General features: G+C 41.6%; 1 protein-coding gene across 2 annotated transcripts in view; it reads right to left on the bottom strand.

The window, feature by feature from the left end:
* Nucleotides 1–4601: 4601 nt before the first annotated feature.
* The window catches only part of RFTN1 (raftlin, lipid raft linker 1), a 98583-nt gene continuing 76102 nt past the window's right edge, over nucleotides 4602–27082 (bottom strand). For both annotated transcript variants that reach the window (XM_057424834.1, XM_057424833.1), the window contains 4 exons: nucleotides 23896–24011; nucleotides 12947–13050; nucleotides 11475–11556; nucleotides 4602–6065 (listed from right to left, as the gene is read on the bottom strand). In XM_057424834.1, coding sequence (XP_057280817.1) covers nucleotides 5643–6065; nucleotides 11475–11556; nucleotides 12947–13050; nucleotides 23896–24011 — 725 coding nt within the window. In that variant the 3' untranslated portion in view covers nucleotides 4602–5642. The remainder of the gene's footprint in view (nucleotides 6066–11474; nucleotides 11557–12946; nucleotides 13051–23895; nucleotides 24012–27082) is intronic.

The raw sequence follows: 27082 nt of genomic DNA, 5'->3' as shown, positions 1-27082 counted from the left end.
GTGCCTGCAGCCTCATCCACTGAGGTTTGTTTTTCTGTAGCGTGCAGCAATACAGGCAGCAAAAATGAGCTGTGGCTGCAGCCCCAGGGGGGATGTCTCATCACATTCCCTCCCGCACAAATGAGGAAGATTCTTTCCAAGTCCCCCCGTTTCAGGGGATGGTTCCTTGTTTGTTCACTCTGGAATGTAAATAGGACAGTGTGCTTGTCACAGAAAATAAAACCACAGTGGTTTGTGTTCTCAGAGATGGCAATTGACATGTCAGAGCTTGGTGCTTAGAGGAAGCAGGCTGGGTGTTTTTCTAGGAACATGCACTAATAGCTATTGGAAAGTCCTGGTGCCCTAAAATAAAAACCACGCATGATGCTCCTGCATGCTTATCAGTGTAATGACAAAGAGGTTCCAAGAAGCCTTTAAATGCTGGTTTTTGTATGACTGTTAAATCATTACATGCATAATGAACTGGTTTACCCTTTTTTTTCCCCCTTAATGCACAGACTTTCTTCACTCCAAGCGACATCACGTTCACAAACCACTCCTCAGCCTTGCACCAAAATGTCCATTTAACAAAAGGCATTTCAGACCCCCTTATCTCGGCAATCCTACTCTTTTCCCTCTAACCTCTTTCTGTCATCCCCTGTTATACTCAGACCAGTGCTTTGGGGCAAGGACACATCTCGCTCATTGTATGGGCTCACCCGCTTGAGGAGCAGCATTAAACACACACACAGAATGTTGAAAGATGAAGAAAACAATTCCTTACCTCCCCACCTCAAATAGCAGGAACCTCAGCTCTAAGTTCATTCTTACCTCGCATGGTAATCCTGCCAAAGGGCACTGAACTCCTTTTTGCCATCGTGTTTGTAATGGGAATAAATGCCATTTCTGAGCCAGGAAGCCAGGGAAGGTGTTAACATCCCTTTTCCTCCGTAGCCTGTTCCTGTTGACACTTAAGAATATTTTAGAAGACTCATCTTTAGCCTAGAGTCTAGTGGTCTTGTGGCAAAACATCAGTTTCACCTTAAACTATGTTACTGGATCCGACTCCATAGTAATTAAATATCAGGAATTAACATGAAGGTGGTGAGGCCCTGGCACAGGTTGCCCAGAGAAGCTGTGGCTGCTCCATCCCTGGCAGTGCTCAAGGCCAGGTTGGACTTGAGAGGCTTAGAGCACCTTGTCTAGTGAAAGGTGTCCCTGCCCATGGCAGGGGTTTGGAACTGGATGAGCTTTAAGGTCCCTTCCAAACCATCCTGTGATTCTGTAACTGAAGAGAGGGAAAGGGAAATAAATAAATAAATAATTAAAAAAGAAAGAAAATTCTCCTATACATGAAGATATCTCTACAAGTAATTAAATGAATGTGCTATTAGCCCACACTGGTGGGAACAGAGAGCAAACCCTGCTCTTCAGCAGCTACTGAGGTGGAGAAACATCCTCATCACATCACTGAACCATAACGTGTCATATTAGAAACTGCTTTTTCCTCTTACATTTGTGCCATCAGCTCAGGGGCAACTACACAGAAAAAGCAGACTGATACTTCTCTTTTTTTTTCCAATAAAATGAGGCATGCAACGTGTCTCCATCTACACATTTAAACTTAGTGAGATAGATCGCAGTTACCTAGTGCTACAGCCTTATTAGACCAAGTCTTTCTCTCCTTCTCGTGACACACACTTTACCAGTTCACTGCGTGCTCATTTGGTACAATGAATATAAAGTATTCCTATAGGATTTGCATTCATTAACTGGAAGCAGAGTCGCTATTCAGTCATCATTACCTCATTTTAGGAGCTTTTAGAGTGAATAACAGAAAGCAACTAAATGGAAAAGCCTTTCTCCCCCCTTCAGCGTCCAGCTAAGGTCCTGATTAGAGTCAGCTGCAACACGTGGCATCACAGGCACCTCTCAGCCAGCAGAGGCTTGGCAAGGATCGCCTTTTACAGCCAGAGGCACAGCTCCACTGACAGGCTGGGAGAGTCACAAGTTGCATCTACAGCTCTGAATTCATAGCTGCACTGGTGCTATTAGCCAGTGTTCCTCCTGCTTTTGAGAAGCATTTATCAGCAAGAAATCAGTATCTGCTCTTCCTATACCCCTTCAGTCTGGGAGGATGAAATGCCTCATGAAAGCTGATGGTGCTTTATTTCTGCCCCATAATTGGCTCCCTGAGGTAAAAGTACAGTGAAAAAGATGGGTCTCCTAATGCAGAGCCCTTCCTCTGCTCACCTCAGAAACTGAAGCTGAAAGAGGAGCCAAATTAGCAAAAAATATGAGTACATTGTTTTATACTTTGCTTCATTTCCATATGTTAAAACTCCTTTGAGCTATTTCAATTATGCTGTTTTCAAGTGTACAGATCCAGTAATGAAAATATGCAAGATGAAGTGCCAAATTGTTTGTGCATCTAATGCCCCCTAAACTCTACAGACACTGTTTTCATGAAGATGCTTCAACGCTTTGAACTTCTCCCCACCACAGTTCTGCCCCGCTGCCCTCCCGCTGTTTCAATGCAAACCTCCTTTTCCATCATTCGTTCAACTCAGCCACTCCTCTTCACTCACCCACCAGCATTTCTTCATTGTCCAAGCTGGATTTTCTCTGCTGAACTCATCCCATTTCACCACTGTCCAGATAAACACTTGCTCTGAACACTGGCATGCGTAATTCCTCCTCCTCCAAAGATGGACCTACACACCTGAATTTTGTTGGTCTAACAAATGAGGACATGTTCAGGTTAAAATACACCAGCATGACACTTGTGTGAGTAGTTGTGCTTCTCTGTCACGAGCCAGTGTAACCATTGGTAATACATGGTAACACAACCCATCCATTCCTTCCCCAGGCCTGCCAGCAATACTCACTGGAGCCTCCTTCCCTTCAAGAGAGGCACGATAAGGTTAGTTTGCATCCTTACTGGGAGATTCAGCCTAGTTTTGTGGGAAAAACTAGGCTAGGCTTAAAATGGTGCCTCTCTGTGGGAAAAGAAAGGGCCTGGCTTCTCTCTCCACCTTCTGCTGGGGTGACAAAGCCCACTGTGGAGCCAGTGGCTCAGTGTAACTGTGGCTTCTCTGAGTGAGAAGTCAGCATGGAGCCCTGACCCCCACCACGAGCTGAAGGTTAAGGCTGTACCACTGTGGCCACACACAGTCTCACCACTGTTGGTGTATTTCCCTGCATTGGTCAGGTTTCCAGACACAGGAGTTAGGCCCTGGGCTAGCCCTCTCTCTTCTCCATTCTTACTGTAGATGAGGGCATGACTGCTTGCCTTCACTTCCTCCACCACTCTGGTGGTCTTGCTTTTTCAAGCCCCCAGTGGCAAACGCAGCTGTGATAAGATGCACAGAGCAGCCACAGAGCCATGATTCAGAAGTCGGAATTGATTATGTGATTATAAAACCAAAACCGTTTGCCCTTTTTGAACTGAAACCCCCTGAAAGTTCAAATCTCCCCAACTTTAAGCCACCTCGGCATTTAGGTTTAAACTGAGCTTTCACTTAAACAAGTGCAACTTTCCTAGAGACCCTGACATGCTGTGTCAGACACAAAACCAAGCAGCCAGTTCTCTAGCGCTAGTAACAACTGCTGTTTGGTTATAAGGAGCTTCCCTTCACCACCACTTAAACATGCCCTGTTCCTCTTGGGGACAAATTATTGGAAGTTGTGCAAGTACCACAAGTAAGAAATCTCCTAATGACCTTTATTTCCCTTCAGTTTTGTAAGCAGTTGGGATCCAGTAACACAAGGTCAAACTGCAATCCAAGAAACACTTTCTATTCCAAATACTTTGGAGAGTTTGCTCTACTGCAACACTTTCTACTAGCAAAATGTTCATTAAATATAGTGAATTTTAAAACAATAGTAATACAAAGCAAGTCCTTGAAACAGAAACCACCAGTAGAAGGATCTTACACTAATAAAATCTGCAAACAAGTACTTAAAACTGTACAGAGCAGAGACCCTTAAGTAGAATAACTGAAACAACCTATTTTTGAGGCTACTGGAACTCCAGTCTAATCTCAAGAAGCAGAATGAAAGTATTGAAAAATACCACTAGAAATTGAAGTTACTTCCAGTCCCGTGGTTAAACCACTGAATTCAAAATAGAAAAACTCTTTCATCAATGACCCCCCCCCCTCACCGTGCTCTGCATATGTGAAATCCAGTGTTTTCAACTTGAGTGCTACTGGCCTCATCAGATGAATATTCAAAGTGGTGTGTTTTTTCCCTTCTCTGCAATGTTCTGCCAACTGTATCATTTTGAGGTGTGGAAGATGCTTTTGAGCCACTTGAGGTGTGTACCTGATACAGAATACAGTTCTTTGTACATACAGCATTTTGATTTGAAGACTGAGGGAAATTATCAGGCACAAATCAGCCAAGGGAAAAACCAGCAAAATGCTTACTGAGCTCTTGCTTTACAAACAACAAAAGCAGGGGATTTCAGAATATATTTCTCACTTTATTACCAAATTACTTGACCACTTCTAAACTGGGATGAAGGCAAATAAGAAAAGAGAAACCGCTACTTCCTACATTTTTAGGAATATTGAAGTACTTGGAGAACATTGGCACAGAAACTATATTACACATGTACATTCACTTGTAAATATTTGAATGTAGCTCCAAACATAAAAACGTTGGTAATTTTACAGAATTTTGGTAGGTATCAGTCCAAAAATACAGTTACTTGTATAAAACCCCCTTTATTAAGGTATGCGTAAGGTCATTTAGTGACATTTGTTGGACACTGACCCATGTGTACAATTTCAGTTCCCGTAACAGTGAGGAAGTGGTGCATGACCACCTGGAAGGGGCAGAAGGCAACATCGCATTCCAATTTTAGCAATGATAGCTACTGAAAGCAGCACATTTTACCTTTTTTGTTTCCTGTTTTTCTATCTTCTGAAGCCCCCACGCTATTGATGAACTGACAAAGAAAACAGAAACGTGAGCAGATAGCAAACTGCATTTTATATTGGAATTGTCTACCACACACAAAGGTACCCTGGGATTTGCTTACCCAGAGTGCCTAAAATAGGTAAATGATTTGCTCATTGCTTAAAGATCTGCAGGAGTTAATAAAACTCAGAAGAGTAAAAATCAGTAAGTATGCTATTTGAGATAAATATAGATAACAGCCATCTTATCTACGCTTTCCCATTTCAGCCTGTTTAAGTCCAAATACCATTTCCATGACACTACAAGCTTAATGACAAAATAACATATGGCACAATAACTTCTCCAGCAAAGATATGTGGACAAGAAAGTATTACAGAGTAAGATTTGAGTGGAACGTTTGCCCTGACCTAGATGCGAACCTATTTTGCTAAGGTCACTCACAGAAAAACCCAAGTATGTTTTCTGTTTTTAATTTCAAGTGTAGCTCTAGGAGATGGTGTAGGGCATTTCCCGCTCTGTACAGCAGATGGAATCTTGCAATTAATTTCTGTGGGTTAGAAAGCCCAGGCCCTGGAGTTACTTAAAACATCAAGATATTGGTGTGCTAAAGAGCAAAGGAAGTACAATGCCAAAGAAATGCTGAATTGAGCAATGGCGTGAGCAATGGTGATAAGCAAAATCTGTTCTTTTCTCTTGGCAAAGTATCAGCAACTCACAGGATTCTCCAAGTGCGGGTCTTATTCACAGGAGCTGTACACATCCCCACCACTGCAGACGTCTGACACTGGAGCACAGTGTCCCTGCTCTGTGACCTGCTCCACACAGCAGCCAGCTGTGCTCTGGCTGAGGCAGACCTGGGCATCACTGTCACCAGTATCGCAACCGGCAGGACATGTTTCTTCTGACGTCTCGTTGTGATGGGTACCTCTGTTGTTGGTCTCAGCTAATGCATCACCCAAGTCTATAACATCATCCAGCTGCTCTTCTGGATCAGGCTTGTCTGCTGTTGAGATTTGTGCTTCTAAGTTTCTTGTGTTCTCTGTGACTTCAAACTCCTGCCTCTCTGCTGCTTTTTGCTTCTCCCTAGTACTTAGTTTAGGCTTTGTGGAATTCTTCATTTGTTTGTTGTGCACGTCTTCTTTGGAGAACCTCCAGTGAAACTACAGGTAAGAGACACAAATGTTAAGAGACCATTAGAGAGACTCTGACATGGACATTTACTTTCCTGAGTAGAAGAGCTTTCATTATTTAGTTTGACCAAAAAAAAAAGTTTGATCAAAAGAAGATTGCATGACTAAATTGGTCAGCTTAAGATCATTTGTGCCTACATGGTAATATCTATTACACAGAGAAATGAGACTGTGATGCATTCTGCTTCTGCTCTTTCACAGTCCTCGTGCGTACCACTCCACGTGCTATGTCACCACTGAGGCCTACAGAGGAAGCAATCCTATGATGTTACTCCAACTTTCTTCACCAGGTTAGCAGCAGAACTAACACCATACCCAAGACTATACCCAAACACTAAAATATTCTGCACCACTTGTAGGAAACTTTTTGGATAAGAAAGCATGAGGCTGCCTCTTGTAACACTTGCCACAAGACTTACCACAGCTGCCCCTTCAGAACTGTTTTAACTATTAAAAAAGGGAACTAGCAGTACCTTGAAATACTGACTTGACAGGTATAACATATACAAAGGCTAATGTGCCACTAATAGATCTGCTTCATTTGTCAACAAATAAATGGTCCTTCCCAAGGAAAGCCAGACCATGTTCTAGCCACCTCTGTGCCAGCCTGCACAAGTTTGCTAAGTAAGTACACATGAATGTGCACAACCATTGTGTCAGCAGTGTCCAAGCTGATGGGAACTTGGGGCTGGGTTAGGAGGCAATGTTTGGGTGGCATAAATACGCTCATCAAGACATTCAGCAAATTTGGCTGCGGTCCAAAAGCTGTTTCCTCCCGTGCAGCCATGTCTGTGCTGGAGTCAGTGCAAGGAAGGACTCATGTTCATAAATTTTTGATCTAGCTATTTATTCCTTAATCAAAAAGCCATTCAAAACCTATTAAGTTTATTAGATTATGAAACTGGAGCAATGCTCTTTCCTTCTGCTAGCCAGAACTTAATGTAAAAAGAAAATGGAAAAAAAAGTAGAAACTTGCTTTCAGCAAATTCTTCTCGGTTTCACTTAGAGGGAGCAATCTTTCACTTAAATAACATCACAACTTAGAGAAACAGGAAAGATAGTATCTCAGTTCTAGAGCTCAACTGTTTCAAATTCAGAGACACCACAGCGTTTTCCTCTTTGACTTGCAGAAGTGCTGGGCACCCACAACTCGCTTTAACTCAAAGCTCTCTTCAGCGAAAGGTAAGGTCAGGGCCCTAAATGCGATAAAGATCAAACTGTAGGAGATTTTGTGCATGTGCAAATGTATGTATACTTAGGTATTTATATTGTATTTCACAAACATGCAAACGTAAGCATCACTTTTGTACAAAGTGAATGAACACGATTATCTCATTACTGACTGGATATTGCTCTATTACGAGTACTTCTGTCTTACTGAAAAGAAAAATAAGTTGTACCACTCCTTGCATGTTTCCTTTTCTGTTCCTCTGGCTAAACTGAACAGCAGGTGGTTGGTGTGCATAGAAAGAATGGGTCAGTTTCCAAGACTGCAATGTCCTTTTAATTTTGTCGGACAATTTCCCCCTCCGAGGGGTTATCTGTAAACATTTCAGACATGCCATGTCACAAGTGAAAAAAAACCCCGAGAGTCTGTGACACTGTATGTGCAAAATATTCAGCAACTTAACCAAATGCTAGGTTTGGCATCTTTAATGTGACTGGCAACAACCATGTACAGATGTAGAACCAGTCTTACATTTCTTTATATAACTATAATCCACATATCCCATTTGTCCTTGACCTTCAGTATGAAAATGTGCTGTAGTGATTCTGCCCTCAAATATGTCTGTATATTTAATACTGCAAACGAGTAAATCCTTTGTTTTGTCAACCAGACATCGTTAAATAAGTTTTTAAATCCCCAAATGAAAAAATTTAAACAAAGCTTTGAGTCATCTGGATGGTATGTGTTTGTTATTGTAACACAAGAAATCAGTGTCAGACTGATTTCTCTATTTGAAGATGTACAATCACTATAGGCTCCCACCCCTTCCATTAAAACCACACTGTGTGTGGTTTGACCAAATACAGGCATTCCAACCCTCATCACAAGACCCCTTTAATCACATGAAAACAAAGAGAAAATCAAGTAAGATGGACTTTGTAACATGCTCCAGCTCTGCTAACGAGAGAGGGTAAATCCTAAATTACGGTGTCACACTCCCAGTAGTTTTCCCCTACTCCAGCCAGTTCAAACACCCTCCTGATCTCCACTGTCTTTAAAAAATGACTTGCAAAGAACCAGGCTCGAAAACAGTGAGGGCTTTATAGATGAAATCTGTCATTATTTGAAATGCTGGATTAAATGCTCCTAGTGCTCAGCTCTGCTTAGCATTCCCCATCAGCTTCTGCAGGCCTCAAGCTCACTTCTCCTCCCAGTGACGCTGGACTAGCCATCACTTGCCAAAGAACATAGAACTAGGGTAACAATAAGGCTGTATCCATTAGCAGACTTTTCATTGTGTGGTTTCAGAGGTCTCTTCCATACTCCACCAGGCTTTCCTGACCCTCTGTGTACTGAAAGGACAAGGAAAACTCAAGCACTGTAGGAAGGTCAGCAATTCCCGTTTCCAGTCCTTCTACCTCCCTCTCAGTGGTAATAGTGTGAGAGATTTGGACAGGGGTTCATAGAATCATAGAACAGTTAGGGTTGGAAAGAACCTTAAGATCATCCAGTTCCAACCCCCCTGCCATGGGCAGGGACACCTCTCACTAAACCATGTCACCCAAGGCTCTGTCCAACCTGGCCTTGAACACCACCAGGGATGGAGCATTCACAACTTCCCTGGGCAACCCATTCCAGTGCCTCACCACACTTACAGTAAAGAACTTCTTCCTTATATCCAATCTAAACCTCCCCTGTTTAAGTTTTAACCCATTACCCCTTGCCCTATCACTACAGTCCCTAATGAAGAGTCCCTCCCCAGCATCCCTATAAGCCCCCTTCAGATACTGGAAGGCTGCTATGAGGTCTCCACGCAGCCTTCTCTTCTCCAGGCTGAACAGCCCCAACTTTCTCAGCCTGCCTTCATACGGGAGGTGCTCCAGTCCCCTGATCATCCTCGTGGCCCTTCTCTGGACTTGTTCCAACAGTTCCATGTCCTTTTTATGTTGAGGACACCAGAACTGCACACAATACTCCAGGTAAGGTCTCACGAGAGCAGAGTAGAGGGGCAGGATCACCTCCTTCGACCTGCTGGTCATGCTCCTTTTGATGCAGCCCAGGGTACGGTTGGCTTTCTGGGATGCAAGCTCACACTGCAGCTGGCTCATGTTCATTTTCTCATCACCCAACACCCCCAAGTCCTTCTCCACAGGGCTGCTCTGAATCTCTTCTCTGCCCAACCTGTAGCTGTGCCTGGGATTGCTCCTACCCAGGTGTAGGACCTTGCACTTGGCATGGTTAAACTTCATAAGGTTGGCATCAGCCCACCTCACAAGCGTGTCAAGGTCCCTCTGGATGGCATTCCTTCCCTCCAGCCTATCAACTGAACCACACAGCTTGGTGCCATTGGCAAACTTGCTGAGGGCGCACTCAATCCCACTGTCCATGTCACTGACAAAGATGCTGAACAAGACCGGTCCCAACACCGATCCCTGAGGGACACCACTCGTTACTGGTCTCCAGTCAGACATTGAGCCATTGACCACAACTCTTTGTCTGCGGCCATCCAGCCAGTTCTTTATCCACAGAGTGGTCCATCCATCAAATTGATGTCTCTCCAATTTAGAGACAAGGATGTTGTGTGGGACAGTGTCGAACGCTTTGCGCAAGTCCAGGTAGATGACATCAACTGCTCTACCCCTGTCCATCAGTTCTGTAGCCCCATCATAGGAGGCCACCAAATTGGTCAGGCAGGATTTCCCCTTAGTGAAGCCATGCTGGCTGTCACCAAGCACACTGTTGTTCTTCATGTGCCTTAGCATGCCTTCCAGGAGAATCTGCTCCAAGATTTTGCCAGGCACAGAGGTGAGACTGACTGGTCTGTAATTCCCTGGGTCATCCATTTTCCCCTTCTTGAAAATGGGGGTTGTATTTCCCTTTTTCCAGTCGTCAGGAACTTCACCTGACTACCACGATGGACAGTGGGTTAGCAACTTCATTCACCAGCTCCTTCAGGAGCCACGGATGGATTTCATCAGGTCCCATGGACTTGTGCACATTCAGGTTCTTCAGATGGTCTTGAACCAGATCCTCTCCTACAGTGGTCACAAGGTCTTCATTCTCACAGTCCCTGCGTCTGCCTTCCAAGACTTGGGTGGTTTGGTCAGAGCATTTGCCAGTGAAGACTGAGGCAAAGAAGCCATTCAGAACCTCAGCCTTCTCCAAATCCAGGGTAGCCAGTTCTCCTGATAGCTTCCAGAGGGGGCCTATGTTGTCCCTAGTCTGTCTTTTATTTGCAACGTAACTATAGAATCCCTTCCTGTCATCTTTAACATCCCTAGCCAAGTTGAATTCTAACTGGGCCTCAGCATTCCTAACCTGGTCCCTAGTTTCCCAGACAACATCCCTGTATTTTTTCCCAGGCCGCCTGTCCTTGCTTCCACCTTTCATAAGCCTCTTTTTAACTTTGAATTTTCCTCAGCACCTCCTTATCCATCCAAGGAGGTCTCCTGGCCCTCCTGCTGCGCTTCCTTCTAGTCACAACGCAGCACTCCTGAGCCTGTAGTAAGTGATCCTTGAATATCAACCATCTTGGTCCCCCTGCCCTCTAGGGCCTATATCCCATGGAACCTTACTAAGCAGGTTCCTGAAGAGGCCAAAGTCTGCTCTCTTGAAGTCCAGGGCAGGGTTCCCACAGATACACATTGAAAGGGGAAATGGGAATACATGTGTGTATCCACATACATACACCGTTAGCTGTCAGCTATGTTCTCAGATAATTTAGTTGGATTCAGGCTTTTTTTCTTTTCAATTCAAGTAGCATTCATTAACATTCACACAATACACAGAAACACCAGCCAAGATCAGGCCTACATTGTGCTAGGCTCTACCAAAACACATAGCAGGAAAGAAAGAGTAGTTTAAACAGAAAAGACAGTCAGTGGGTGAAAGAAAATAGTATTGGCTTCACCTTGCAGGCAGTGAACATGGGCAGAGAATTTTAGGTCACATGGAGGTTTATGGCCAGTTTATGTGAAGAGAAATCTACGTCTCTTTTGCTGCCATGAGCTCAGCACAGAATGAAATATAAGAGCTTTCACAGCAGTTGAGCATTTTTTGTTTCTTTCATATGAACAGTTTGATTCCTTATCTCTTGCTACTGTATCAGAGAAATGTTGAACAGGCAATTTTTACTTCCCTAGGAAATAAATTACAATATTAAAGTACCATCAAGTAAAAGACAAAGAAACCAGAAACTGAAGGTTGTTTACCTTAGATTCTTTCTTCTTTGCTTTCTGGGGCAAGGAAGGTCTCTGAAGAAATACAATTTGCTTTGTAGATAAATTTCCCTCCCTGAAAAGTAACAAATGCACACTCCTGAGAATGAATTAAATTCACATCCAGCATCGTTCAAAGTGAAAATCCATCTCAGTCATTTATTTCTGCAGGTCAAAGAAGAATAAAATGAAGAATGACCTAAACTCTGCCTGTCCCCAGTGTCTTTGAGCAGCCTGCTATTTGGGGACAAAAAAAAAGAGCAATTGTTCAGCCTGATACAGCCTATCAGCCTGTGACATACTTTTGCTGAATGTTTTAGCATTAGTGTGTAAGCACAGAATAAACTGTTTGGAATGAAAAGCAAGAAACCCAAGTGCTCCGGTGCCAGTGTCTCAGGGACACCAGAGTGCTCCCTCCTTTGCAGGGGACTAATCTGGAATGGGGCTGGGTGCTCCCTAGAGGTCTTTCAGCATGGCAGGAGGCGCAACCAAATGCCACCAGTGGTTAGACTGGGTGGGTGCCCTTCTGCACTGCCAACCTGACCTCTGTTACTGACATTATAAATGACAGTCAGAAAGCTAAAAGAGAAAGAAAACCAGATATACCTTTAAGAGACAGGGCTCCCGAACCATAGCTGTGATTTTCTTTTCATTCCTATATTTAAATATATATGAAAAACTTAAATACTGTTTTTCCCCCAGCACAGATGGCCTTTACTTTTTAGGGGTTTATGTGTAGGAGTAGTCTCCACCTAGATCTCCTCAAGTGCTGGGCATATTTTTACTCTTTTAAGATTAAAAAATCATAACTGATTATATTGGTGTATATATATAAATATATTCCTGACCAGTGAAAGCTCAGAAAACACCATCTTCATGATTAACAACTGGGATAATTGTTTTTCACCACAGTTACAAGGAGTATTTTTAAATTACTTACATCTATATTTAAACCCCCAGAATATTAATAACAGCGAAGTAGACAGCACAATGATTATGTATGCAAACAAGGCTACTAGAGTAATGAAACACCAGTCTCACATGGCCCTGCTCAGCTAGACCATGTGTATCAGCAGCATTAGACAGACATTGATCACAAGTAAAATTACTTTTCTTCAGGTAGGCAACATCTCACTCCAAATGTTACCACACATTTTGTCTTTGCTCTAAGAGGAATTACTGGGAGATCCAGAGCACAGATTTTACAGTCAAGGAGTTTACAGAGAGACAATACCCAGAAAACTTGAGCAGAAACCAGACTACCACCTTGAAGTGTTCTGACCACCCTGGACATGTGTTTCCTGCCACATGTGTCTTGTGAGGTTCAGAAAGCCCATAGAAGAGCTACAGCAGGGTCTCCACAGGCAGTTACCATGCACATGCAGGGGAAGCCACACTGACTGCACAAACTGCAGTGCTCCAACAGTAACTGCCCTGGCTGAAAGGCAGTGCCCACCCCTCCCTACCTGTTTGTCTTCACAATGGGAGTAGGAAGCACACATGTCAGCTGCCAGCCGTACATGGCAAGCGAATTCAGCAGTGGAACGTAATCTGTCTGCACTTCAACTCCCTAGGAAAGAAAAATCAACAGTTAACATCATCACTTGGAGTGTGACATTCAGTTTGACGTGAAAAAAAAACCCTTAAGAAAAAACGTATGTGTTTTCTGGGAGGGAGAAAGGGTTTCTATAGTGAAGTGGGTCACTTTGTATGTTCAGCTTGGCAGGAAGGAAAACGATCAAAACCATGAGACACGGGGACCATTTGTCTGTACATCCCAACTGTTAAATGAGTTTGTTTGAAACAATAAACATCTGTGATCTTGTTTTCACGCTGCCTGAGTCATCCATCTAGCTTCAGATAACTCCAGATCTGAACAGGACAAATTCCTTGTATGTTATCAATTACCTCTTTCTCGGCAAAAAGATATTCAAGTAGTTAAAAAATGACAACACTGCTTTGCTCAGATTCTGTTCTTGTCTAGGCTACAGTAAATCCTAAAGATCTGTACAGACATCAGTCAGGTTACTCTACCGTGATGGACCAAAAGCAAAATAGCCAGCAACAACAAAAATAAAACCTAAGTACAGGTCTATTGCTTTTATCACCCACAAAGACGCTTTGCTTCCTTGTTATTTTGAATCAGGAAATCCGTGGGCGAGACCAAAAGCATTGCCTTTTAGTACAAAGTCTGGCTCCAGCAGCAATCAACCCAGCCGAGCCTTGCTAATTCTCCTTCTGCTGAATGGCAGGCCCTGTAATTCGTACAGAGAGAAGCACTGGTGCTTTCAACAAAGACTGCTCCAGTGAGATGTCTACTTGACGTCCAGTAATTTAACAAATAGATGGTAGAGCATGTTTACTAGTTTTTAATTTTAATAAACACAAATCAGGGAGATGGTAATTACCAGTCTCTACAAATATAACTATATTCTATTGGAATGACAGTTACATTTGCCAAAAAGCTCAGGCATTTCACGCTGTTTCATGTGCATGCAAGGAGTTTTAACTGCCAGTTCTCAACACTGGGTAAGGCACAATAGTTCTGAAGCTCCAAAAAAAATCCATTTATTCCACAGTAATAAAATAGTCACTTGATCAGAACTAATCCAAATCCTTCTCTAGTTATTTTAAGGTATTTTAGTGAATTCCAATCTCAGCTATTCTTTTCTTCTAACAAATATAATTTAGGTCACTTGGTATCTTTATAACTGAGTGACCGTTTGACTATACCTATTAAAAACCTGATCATGACTACAAATGCAAATAGCTGAAGAATCTGTATCACTCCTGCTTATAAAGGCGAACATTTAAAAACTCTAATTTCTGTAGAGAGGCTTTCAGAGACTGACAGAGATACTGCTGCTGTACAACATCACTAAGTACAGACCAGAACTGCTAACTCTAGGAGAGGAAAGAGATACCCTGCAAGAGGGGAGCAATACCACTCATGTCCTCTGAAGCTATCGGGGCTTACACTACAGCTGTGATCATGGTAGATTTAGCGTCTCCTCAAACTTACATTTCTCCCCGTAAGATACGTATTTTCCTCTCTTTCTGTTTTTTAAAATAGAACATCCAAAGGTAACGCAAAAATTCTGACATATCTAGATGTCTTTAAGAGCTGATGTCTCAAGAAAACACATTAACAACACAGTGAGAGTCATAAGTCTGGTCAATGCCTTCCAAAAACAAAGATGAAAATATGCAACGTAAGCATTAAGAATAAGGTCAGAGAATCCACCATCACAAGCCTGCCATGAGGTGCTTGGAAGAATGCATAAAAGGACCTGACCAAAACATTCCTCCATCAAACAGCGTTTGAAGTAAAAACCACAAGGAGCTCACTCATTTAGGGGGTGGAAGACTAGCAGGTCAGGAAAGACTGGCACAGCAAACCTTGTTTGTGCCCCAAGCAACATCCTATGTGGCAAAGAGGATTTCTGTTTTGAATTCATTGCCTAAGGTTGGTGATTAGCACGGATAACCTTCTCCTTGTATCAGGATGTGCAACAAACATCACAAATCAGAGGGAGATGAGGGCAATGAGGAAAGACATCAATACCACACTGAGCTCACTTGGCTGCTGCAGAAGCCAAACTGTTTCAGGGACACGCTATCACTCCTGCCACAGCCCCACTGTCCCTGCAGGCTCTGAGTAGCGAGACAAGACTGGCTTTGGACCTGTATGACTTGTCAGGGTTAAGCATCATCTGCAGCAGATGATGTTGTATTTCACAATTCCAATGGTGCAGAAAGGAAAAGAGCAGGTAAGCACATTCAGAAGTGTAAGGTTTTCAGAAAATAAATCCAAGATTAAATGAAAGTCAGGCTTATAGATTTTTCTTTTTTTAAATCTGGAAATGTAAAAATCTCTGGGGAATGAGCGCTGTATAACTGTTACAAAAAAGGTGACTTCATTTTCCTGTGTGCTGGTACCCAACAATCTGCATGCTCAGCTGTTTAGAGGAAAGGAAATGTAATGAATGCAGAGGTGCACACCTCCTCTGAGCTCCACATGCTCCTTAACAAGCTCTCTCTGACTCTACAGGACGCTGCGCTGGAGTCAGACACCGCACCTCTTCCCCAGGTCCCTGAGGAATAAGCTATTTCTTGTAATTGGCTGCATTTGAAGATGACAGACAAGAGAAAGGAGTCACTCCTGAATAAACAGGTGTAATTCATAGGAACTTCAAGCTCCTTACTTGCAAATACAGATAATTGAAGCTTTCTTTAAGACGATAAAAAATGACTTCTCTCTCCCCCCTCCTGAATCATCAGCTGTAATCCTACCCCTGGAATTTGTGTGCCAGCAGGAGTCACGGCCACACAGACATTTAATTGGTGTCATATTAAATGCTTTCCAAAGCAAAAATGCTTCTAAACAAAAAATGCACTGGGGGACGGGTAGAGAGGAAAACAGTCTTGCTGAATTTATATTTAATACAATAATTAAAATTATTCTATCTACTATTATTTGATACAATGGAAATAAAATGTCAAACATAGAATTCCGTAAAATGAAATTGCAATGCTCTTTCTAGGTAGCAAATATTGGATTTGAACACTAGAAGAAGTAGGAAGTACACTCTACTGAAAAAGAAGTGTTCAAATAATGCATCTCAAACTGGGAGACATTTCATACAGTGAAAGGGTGGAAAATTTTAATTAACTTTCTTCCACTCTCCTGTGCATGATAAGTAATCTCTGATCACACCTTGAGTGTCAGGAAGCCAGAGCATATTGAGCTAGGTTTTTCCCTTGACTTGCATCAGATGAAAAGAATTCATTTTATTTATAGTTGTACTGTTTTTTTTCAGCAATTTCTCCTTTCACAGTTGCTTCTGCTCATTAGAAAAAAAGAAAAGAATAAAGGAAAATATTAAACACTGGTAACAATAATATCTAGGGCAAGCCACACAAACAACTGCATTAACCATTTTTCTTTCTGTCCCCCCCCCCCCCCAATGCAGCAATTTTAACCACAGCCAGATTATAAACAAAACAAGTACTAAGCTCTTGAGAGACAGAAGTTCTTTAGAAATCGTTCTTCCCCAGGTTGAGTGAATGTGATTTAGTTACAAGGCAGCTGTGGATTTTCACTATTTAATATTTTTTCCAGCACACATTAAAGAGGGGAAGATTGAAAATCCCATTAAATAAATCTTAATAAAACCTTTATCAGCAAATCCTAACAGACTGTGTACTAAGATCTACAGACAGATGGCAAAGAGGATGGGAAGTAGAAAACATGAGTCGCTTTGGAAGTGTAACCTACTGTTGGGGAAAACAGACAGTGCGTTCAAACCCAGCTCTTAGAAATAACAGAGGGGAGAGCCCACAAGGGAGACAATGTGCACCCTATCCAGGGCTGCTCACCAGTCCCCAGCACTGCCAAAGTCAGTGCTTTCTCTCCCAGGGCAGCACCAAAGGGAGGAAGAGAAAGTGGTGAAGGCAGAACTTGCACCTTAGTAGAAAAGAAGGAAAAGAAAATGAGAGAAATGGAATATATGGGCTGTGCAAGAATGACCTGGTAAAAGCATGCTGCGAATGTTTTATGTTTGCAGTAACACAGCCGACAAGTGGCCTAAATCTGAGCTTTAAATCTGTGAATTATTTGCCTTTTTCCTTTCAGACTTCTACCAAAAGGTAATTTCTGCTAACAATATAACATTATTGATCTATTAAAAATGTTCATTGGAAGCAAAAGAGAAGTTTCACAAGTGTTTCAGCAATAAAAGTTGGACTGAGCTCCTCTAGTATTGAGCTGCTCCCAAATTTCCACATGTAATACATGACAGCACCTTGATAGCAGACACTTGCTACCCATCTATTAGCTGTATAGCAGAGGAGTGTGGGATGTAGAAACCACCAGCAGCTTTTGGCAGCAGACAGGTCACTGACCAACACAGCCTAGCTGCATTGGGACCCTGGTGAGAAGTTTATAGAAGAAAAGGGAAAAAATAAGTCCACAGACAGGCTTTTTGCACATTACTCTGGGCATATGTAATGCAGAGTTATTTATGATTAGTTAATATATGTGAATTCATGCACTGTGAAATATTTTTGAGAATATAAAGCTGTAACACTATATGGGGTAGCATCCTGTTAAGACAGCTTTTCTGTGATTCAGATGTATCCACTCACAATTTCCATATACACACAGGCTGCTGAGCAGCATTCACATCTGTTTCCATGTCTAGGATAAAATAAAAAACGACCAAAAGCCCTCCTGTACCCATAAAGACTGCCTCTCTCAGTGGCTTCTGCAGATGCAAATCTGACTTGCTAGTGTATGTATAAACTCACAAAAAGGTTTGAGTGCTCGTGATACTCCCTGCACCTGTAACACAGGAACACAGGCATAGCAACACAACTTTGCACCTACAGAAGCACAGGATAGGTAACGAAAGCTCCACAAAGTGAATGTGTTGACATGGAGGGCTCTTCACAAAGGAAACACAGAAGCATCCTATGAAATGAGTTAACTTACCATTGCACAGGTAACATACCTGTGATAGGTAGGACAACTCCATATAACTGGCCACAAAGCACAAGAACTAAATGTAATCTATCAATCCCATCAATACATTTTCTTAAATAACTCTGGCACTTTTAGTTTCACAATTCCTGCAACACTTGTGTACACTGTACCTTAAGGTGTGTGCTGATGCTACTGTTTCTCCATCAACTGTTTTGGGGAAAAAAAACAAGACAGAAAAACACTACCTGAGAACTTGCATACTCTAAGGTGCCTTAATACACACAGCTTAATCACAGAATCATAGAATGATTTGGGCTGGAAAGGACCTTAAGATCATCTAGTTCCAATACCCCTGCCATGGGCAGGGACACCTCGCTGTAGACCACGTCGCCCAAGACTCTGTCCAACCTGGCCTTGAATGCTAACAGGGATGGAGAATTTACCACTTCTCTGGGCAACCTGTTCCAGCGCCTCACCACCCTCACAGTAAAGAACTTCTTCGTTATATCTAACCTGAACTTCAGCTCCATACAGCTTCCCCATTATTTCCTTTGGTTATAATTTTTTTCTCAAACAAACTTTGGCTTTTGCACACAGGCCATGTGCCTCACTCCACTATTGAGCTAATAATCTCTTTCCATGTAAGAAACACAGCTGAAGCACAGCCGAAGCACAGACCCTCTCTACTGCTACTGCTCCAGGCAGCAGGAGAGCAAACCTTGGCACTGCCCTTCACATATATGCAGGCTGTGTATGCAATTGATAGGGTCCCAGCACCTGCCTCCTGCACCCCTCAAAATGCTGAGGCTCCTCTCAAACCTGCCTGACAGCAGCACAGGGTCAAAGAGGTGCATTAGGCAGGGCACTATAGCCTGACTAAAGGTGACCTGCTGGGGAAAAGAAACATGACTTGTGCCCTGTGTGTTTTCTTTAAAGCATAAAAGAGGACTGGAATGCTTTTTCTCAGCTTGTTTTAAAATGAAAACTGGGATCTGGTATGCTCATTTATTCCAGAAAGATATTATGTGTGAGCAGAGAACTAATTCTTATCTCTGCTCTTGTCAGAAGCCTAAGAAAACCATGACAGATAGGATGTGATTTTTTTTATTCATACAGTTAGAAATCCTGTACTTCGCTGCCTGTTTACTTCAAATGTCCTTTATTCACTTTGAAGAAGCATTCACCTTGCTAGATGTTCATTCAATACTGCCACTGCCACAAGAAAGCATCAGGGAAGTTTCAAGTTCATATTGATAGATTTTATTACTAAATTTATCAACAAAACCAAAGATTAGCCTGTGGATTTTAATCCTGTCTAGAGCGTATGTCTACTAAGTTCAGTAGACAAATACGTATGTATCTATGCTGCTTTCATTTCTTACATAAAAAGAATGAAACAAGAATTATGAAAACCTTTTGAAAAGAACAGGCTCCTGAAGGGTTTTATTCAGTTTTCTTAAAAAGCAACAAGGGGCATAATGATGAAATGCTCTGCCCAGGCAACCTAGATGTTCTCTGGGTGGTAAAGAGGGTCACACACACAACTGCTTTTCATGCCCATCATCTCAGTTCCTTTGCTGACCTGGTCATGCCTTTCTCCCATGGCCAGAGACTGCAGAACATAGCTTAGCTGCCATATGACCTAAATCAGATTTACAGACAAATCAAATCCTCATTTCCAGAGAATTTGTTCCAAGGCTTACATTAAGGCAACTTGCAGCCTAGGCTCAGCAGAGATAATTTTTAAGTCTTTGATACATCCCACTTTAAAAGGTTTACTATGTCTACAGCAGATGCTGACCCCATTCAGTTCTGCCAGGGCAATGGCAATACCGTGATGTATTTGAGATTTTAATTCATGTTAGCACACTAAAGATACGGTATAGCAGAAAATAAAAAAGTGATGAATCACCAGCTGAAGATTTTCAATGAGAAAATACCTGGAAGTTAAGGCCAATATTTTCAAAATCAACAAGGATTCAGAAGCAGATAAATGCAGTTATCTAAAATAAATGTTACAGCACTCAATTTGAAAGACAGTATTAGCTCTTTTGTCTTGGGTAATGGGGAAGAGAAGGTGACAGATTAGAGTTGGGAAGAGGGAAATCATGCAGGCTCTGATTAATCAGAACTGTCTACCCACATTTGCCTACTCAAGCAGAATTAAAACCATCAAACAAGTTTTAGGGCTAGATCTCTGAGGCTGTGGTGGAAATAATGTACCCTGACATTTTGAGAGTTGAAGTGATATATGATGAGAGCAGCATTTTGTCATTATAAGTCCTGTGGTCATTTGCAGAGGATGCCACAGCTCTACTTAGAGAAGAAAGAGTTAAATTACTCAGAGCTATTACATCCTGTCTGCAGCTTGGCGGGACCACATACTGTGACAGCTGCGAGCTTTACATCCTCTACAAACTGACATTTTACACACATACCAAGTGCATCACACTGTTCAGCTTGTTTTCTCTATTAGCCTTAGCAATTAAAAAGGCAGCACTTTCTCTTCCAAGAGGTGTGCCAACCCCTCTCTTTTGCCTTTATCGTTAAACAGCAAAACTTCCCCTTTTCATTCAGATAGGTTCTCCGTTTATTACTACGAGGATCGATACATCCTACATGTCTTCCTTTTTCAAGCAGCCTTTTTTTGTTGTGGCACAACCAATTTAGGTTCAATTCAGACCACATCTGAACAAGTCCATAGCTCACCCAGATACTCAAATCTGATACAAATTTAAAATAAGGATCCATTATACACATTTATGTCATGCTGCTCATCAGGGCTTCTTCCATGGCCTTGATACAAACAAAAACGACAAATGAAAAAGATTAATCTGGATCAGAGCTGAACCTATAAAAGAAAAAAAAAAGAATGCCTACATAAATGAGTCATTCCACTGCTCCATAACTATCTCTGTGTAATTATACTTTGAAGTACTCAGAAATAAAGCCTTTACTGGCTTTTGAACATCTACTACTATCAGTCACTACTGAACTCCATCTCCCACTCTCTACATCTCCCATTTTGTAGTCCTTTCCTCTACCACTACATTATTCCACATTTATGATAAATAAAGGTGAATTCCAGCTGGGTTTAACAGAGAGGTGACTTGGTCTTCTGGGTACAACACCGGGCAAGTCCCTAAAGATTCCCTGGCTTCCAGTTTTTCTTTCATTCATTTGATGACTTTACCTACCTATGCCTTTGCTGTCTCAGAAAGCATGAGGCATGAAATATCCAGGCAGTTATTTAAACAGCAGGAAGAAAAACCCAGAAGTGGTCAGCTCTGCTCTTCCTCTAAATGGGTAAGACCTTTGCAAGAGCTTCCCAATATCTCCACCTCCTTCCCTCAGCAAGCTTTTTCTTCTCCATATTGTTCTACTTTTATGTTGGTGGGTAACACGTTCATAAAGTCCCCAGAAGACGGGCACTTGATCTCAGAAGAGCAAAATTGCCAGGGAACACCCAACATCCAAATTTTAAATTACAGCTGAGAATAATCTGATCATACCAACAAGCTGTGCATATGCTAACAGTTTCTAAAACTGCACCTACCAAATTTTATGTCTAGAATAAGAGATTCTCCATGTCAGCCCTCATACAGGCATGATGTGCAGCAGTACAGCATCTTTTGACACACCAGATGGCACTGGGGGGTTGATTCCTTGATTTGTTGACCAGTTATATCTCCACCATGGAATTGATAGAATTGAAAGCAAATGATACTGCAACCTACCAGGGCTCTAACGCTTCACGGGGCCCTGACAGAAGTTACTCTTCTGCTGTGTCCTCATGCTTTGGTCACCACACTGCCACCACTGGATCCACATTATCAGGTACCGTCCTTTTCATGTAGCTTGAGACAAACTTTCTTGTGGCCACACAGAGCAGACTAAGAGGTGCGTGGGGGTCACAATAACTTTGTTGCATTATCCTACTGAGACAGAGAACCTTTCACTGGTTGTCTAAAAGCCAAGCTGATTCAGACTAAGAATTCATTTAACTCAGAAAGCTGTCTCAAACACGACTATAAGCGATAGCTAAGGAAGAGTAGTATGTATCAGGGCAACACATGTAAGATACCTGCCCCAAATATTTTGCACATTTCCTCTCAGCACATCTGGTTTAGTTTCCATTGGAAGTAATCCAGTTTGTGCAACATGAGACCACTCTATGATGTGAGGTGAAGCATTTAAGTGAGGAGGAACAGGGGGTTCACTTCAAATGCACTCCTGATCTGAATTAAAATGCTTGCATAAACAGAGATAGGTAAGGTCAAGGAAAAAGAACATCGCTTCCACCTGAATCCACCTAACTTCTTGAAACCCCAGCATTCTCCAGAAAGGAGTTCCACAGACTCCTGCGTAAAGAATTAACTGAATTACCTCCTTTTTGTTTGCTTTGAACCTGGACACTACCAGTCCTATTTGACAGTCCTTATACTGGAAAATATGGTAAACATACATGCCTCAAGCAATTTAGGAGACCTCTACCTATTACACTCCCTGCAACTCTTTTCCAGGCTGAAAGGACACACCATGCAAAGTCTTCCTAACACAGAAGCTGTTTGTATCACTGATGATCCTCACTGCTCTTCTCTGAACAATTACAGCGCTAACATAACTTTCTGAATAAGATGCTGTCAAGCCATGGCTATAGAATAGGATGTAGTAGTATATGCTTGCTGTTTCACCTTCCACTCCTTCCCTAACAATTTTTAACATATGGTTAACATTAATGCTTCTTAAACATTTGCCTTCTTGATCAGCACTGACCTAATGCACACATGGAACCATCTGTTGTTATCCTAAAACCTTGCTCCTGAGTGGCAACAGCATAATTTGATCCTAAAAATTAATAAGAACTTACAGTCAAGTCTGTAATAACATTAAATGTAATATAGGAATTGTTTGTTCAGATGCATGTTAGCACAAGAAAACCTGCCATTAATGCATTACACTGTTCTTCAAGAAGTTTCTAGCCATTATTTTATGTCCATTTCTTGCTACACTTCAGTCACCACATCTAATAACAAAACTCTTGATCCTAGTCTCCTCGAATTTTACACATTTAGTCTAGCATCTGTTGCATTTTCCCTTATTCCATCCTTTTGGCATGTGTGTGCCTTGCTTGTCTTTCTTAGGATTTTATACCATTTACAATATATTTCAAGTGAAAAGATCAGGTATTGTCTTTATAGATGATACGTAACATCTATTTCTGGAAGCCATGTAATCAAATAAAATAACAAAAAAAAACCTTCAGAGAGTTGTGTAGCAGTATCTTCTTTTCCTCCATGGTCTTTTTTTCTTCAAGTCACAAAGAATTTTAAGCCCAGCTTTTCAAATGCCTTGTATTAAATTTGCTGTGGAAGATCAGTACTGACTGATCTAATGGTGTTTCTACTGATCCCAGTGTGCACTTGGATTAGTAAAAGGCCAGTTTATGATACACATAGTTTGTTTATAGGGACCTTTCCAGAATATACGCTTCTTTCAGCATATGAAGGAGGTCAGAGAGAGGCAAGTGCAGTTATCTCTGCAATTCTACTGCAGCTAAGCCTACCTAAAGGGCCTCTTTCTTTAGAACTGCAATGCTACCGTGACTTGTGTGATCACGTTGCCCTGACAACCAATGGAGATCCTCTTTACAGTTAATCTAGCACATATATGTACTTTTGGGACAGATCACTGATCACCATCACTTGCATTTCCTCCCCCACTGCAATAAGGCATGGGGATTATCAAAATCAAAAGTGCACCGTATAAACCCAGAGTGTGCTTAACTGGTGCTATTGTTATGTTGCATCCCTTTACCTCAGTTGCCTGTCTGGTACTGTTGAAGCACAGATCAGTATGTCAGAGTTTGCCTCACAGACTTGGAGTGTTCTGATTTACAAAAAAGTCAAAGAAGAAAATCTGCACACATACCTTCAGGACAGTCCACTGCTCTACAACAATTGCATCATAGCCCTGTACGTTTTTACTGTCTTCCATAGAAACATCTTCAAAGAGAAATATTCCATCCATTGTCCCATGTAAAGAATCTGTGAAAACACAGGATTTTCTGTAAGCTTTATGGAAGGCACTCCATGTGTAGTGAGGCATTTGAATTTATTAATAATAAATTCTTCCAAGGATGTTCATAAAAAAGTGCACAGACCTTCCTCTTATAGTCCAGCTCTATTAAATGAGACTACTAGCTACTAAAAACGCTAGCAGTTTTTAAGAGCAATCTTACTCTCTAACAGCAAACCTCATTGTCCATTGTGCTACTCCAGAGTTTGTCCTTAATATACACAGCTCTCCCATTTTGAGCAGGCACAATTACTTCAGTCCTCATTCAGGAGTACTGCTCACCTACTTGAAGTTATACACACACTTCGAGGGCTAAAAAATATGTATTATGTCAATTTTGTAAGGACTTTTGGAAGTACGCGTATACCAACGACTACACCCATTCATTCACACAACTCAGAACTCCACATACAGATCAGCCATTGCAGTTACACTGATCTACATGGACTAAGGATGATCTGGCATATCAGAACAGTGTTAAAGAAAAGGTACATTCATAACTATTTAATAAATTTATGAAGGCATTTTGACCATCTGGTTTAGTGCCTCTCTATTCTCATTTGCATTCTCAGCACGTTCAGCCTTTTTCCAGACAACACATACTATTAAAGTTACATAAGCAGCACTTTTTCCTTCAATTTAGCCATATATTCTATAATCAGCAATCTCTCCCATATGGAAGAACTGAAGTTTTGTCAGGTCCATGACACAACAGAAACAGGATAACTGAAAAAAGCCCAAACCTTACCTTTCTTTGCTAAAATAAACTAAATAGAAAGAGGAAGCAATAGAATTACATTTCGAAAAACTGTAAATAAGCCATACTGTACTCTTTATGAACACAGAAAACTCCTCTTACATTAACACAAAGAATGTTTTTCAGTCTTTCTAGTTTAAATAATACAATTACCGTGTATGACTGATTATAAAGACCTTGCTCATACCCTCCCCAAGTGTTACGGTTTGCCTTATAAAAAAAAATACGCCTTTTGCCTTTCTTTACAATTTTAGGAAAACTATATCCCTTGCACTGCTATGTTGCATGCTTCTGAAATACACTCACATGTGCCAAACCAACAGATCTCTGAACTGACAGGAGAGTCTCTGAGTAAGTCTGCTTAGCTGTTCCATCAGGTTCTCCTGCTTTCCCTGGTGGGTGTTACAGGGTCAAGAAATGCCAGCAAGAAGGCACTGCTGCCTCCAAGGGGAAAAATGTATCAAACTCACAACCAATTTTCACAAAGGAGGCAGTGAAAAGAATTAAGAAGCTTCTTACCTCTTGCAGATAAAATCTCAGTCAACATCTTCCAATGTCATTATATGATCTAAATTTAATTTACTATCTGGAAATAATATTTGTTTTGTGGGTAGAATGCACAACAAACCAAACTCCTACAGTTAGAGGCTTATGTTTACAAACACACTGTAGCAAGACTGTTGGTGCAAGTGTCAAGCATCTGCACACCCCCTTATTTCTATATGCACATTCCACCACCCTCTCTTGCTGCAGTTTCAATCAAGTCATTAAGTTGTAAGTGAGCAGATGCAAATACTTATACCTAAACTAACAAAGTGTATTTTTTATTTTTACTTAGTTGTGCAGGAAAATAGCTGTAAATCACTTACTAGGGATTCTCCTTGGGATTCTGTTGGGAGACTCAAAGAAGTACAAAAATACACTGTCCATTTTCACACTGTCTCCCCAGGCAGGTCTCCTGTAACTCCATTTAGAATAAAGAGAGAAGACAACTCCTCACCACTAGAGCAAGCCAGTATAACACATTGCTGCATTGCTCCAAAGAGGAGGAGCTGGACTACAAAGCAGTTAACTCCTGTCATCTAGATAGATTTCTCATCCAAATGAGGAGAACAGATATTTTTGTTGTGAAATAATAGGCCAGAACAATAAGTAGCTGGGTTACAGGTTAGAAAACACAGGAAGAACAAACCTGCCACATAGAAATGAGTACAAGATTTAATTATATTTAATCCAGGAATGGCACTTTGTTAGACCCTACATTTCAAAGCAAGAACCACCTCAGCTTCTGTCCGATACATCATGTTCCAACACCTAAACCCATACCCAAATCTATATTAGGATGCATAATGTACAAATAACCCTTTAATTTTCCACAGCATGGGTGACACGATAGCATCCAAGGCTGAAAGCAGAATCCTGTAGATTCGTATTAGACACAGACATGCGGATCTTGCCAGGGCAGCTTTATACAGCACTGGTACACTGCTCCAGTATCCTGAATTCTCTTAATGAAATCTAGTGTTGTGCTGTAGGCACCACTGCAGCTTGAGCTCGCCTCACACACTCACCAACTAATTACTAAGCTATCAAAATACAATCAGCATGCGTGTTTACACTCACTCATATATCATCCTTTATGTTTCACTCTGCTGCGCTTTCCACTCATCCAGTTCACAGCTTCCACATATGTGAGCATTACGGCACATATGTAATGTTTTAGAAACTAATAGCTGAGCTTGTGAGACCCTACAGGCAGCAGATAAACTTGGCAGTGTTAGGTTTACAGATGGACTCAATGATCTTAAAGGTCTTTTCAACCTAAATGATCCTATGATTATATGACTTTGCTTCCTTGTTGGATGTACAATGATTACTTCTGAATGCTACATCCAGTCAGTCCTAAGATCCATTAATTTTTTGGCCAGGAAAGAAACCTATTGAAAATGAGAAATCTGGAAGGGGAAAAATGATGAGGGAGAGGCAGCTGCAGCATACTGCTGTCTGATCAACAGAGGGATGCTGGTAAAAACTCTGTAAGAGAAACTGGTTGATGATGCTCATTAAAATTTTCCTTCTTAACCATAACTAACCTTCTCTCTACCTGTATGCCACAGTGTTTAAACTTTGATGCCATGAATGCATGTCTGCCAATTCTCACACCTTGGCTGTACATCTTCCCTTTCACTGGTCATCTACTACCTTCCCAGAGAAAAGGGGGAAGTAAAAGAAAGAATAATTGGATTATTAATTCCTTTACATGTGAAGCATTTGGGAAGCTGA

This window comes from Pezoporus wallicus, unplaced genomic scaffold, assembly GCF_028554395.1.
Source record: "Pezoporus wallicus isolate ANWC-B61680 ecotype Strahan unplaced genomic scaffold, APGP_CSIRO_Pwel_v1 contig_3181, whole genome shotgun sequence".
Classification (NCBI taxonomy): Eukaryota; Metazoa; Chordata; class Aves; order Psittaciformes; family Psittacidae; genus Pezoporus; species Pezoporus wallicus.
The sequence above is the reverse complement of the archived record's forward strand: the minus strand, read 5'-3'. Positions and strand labels throughout refer to the sequence as shown.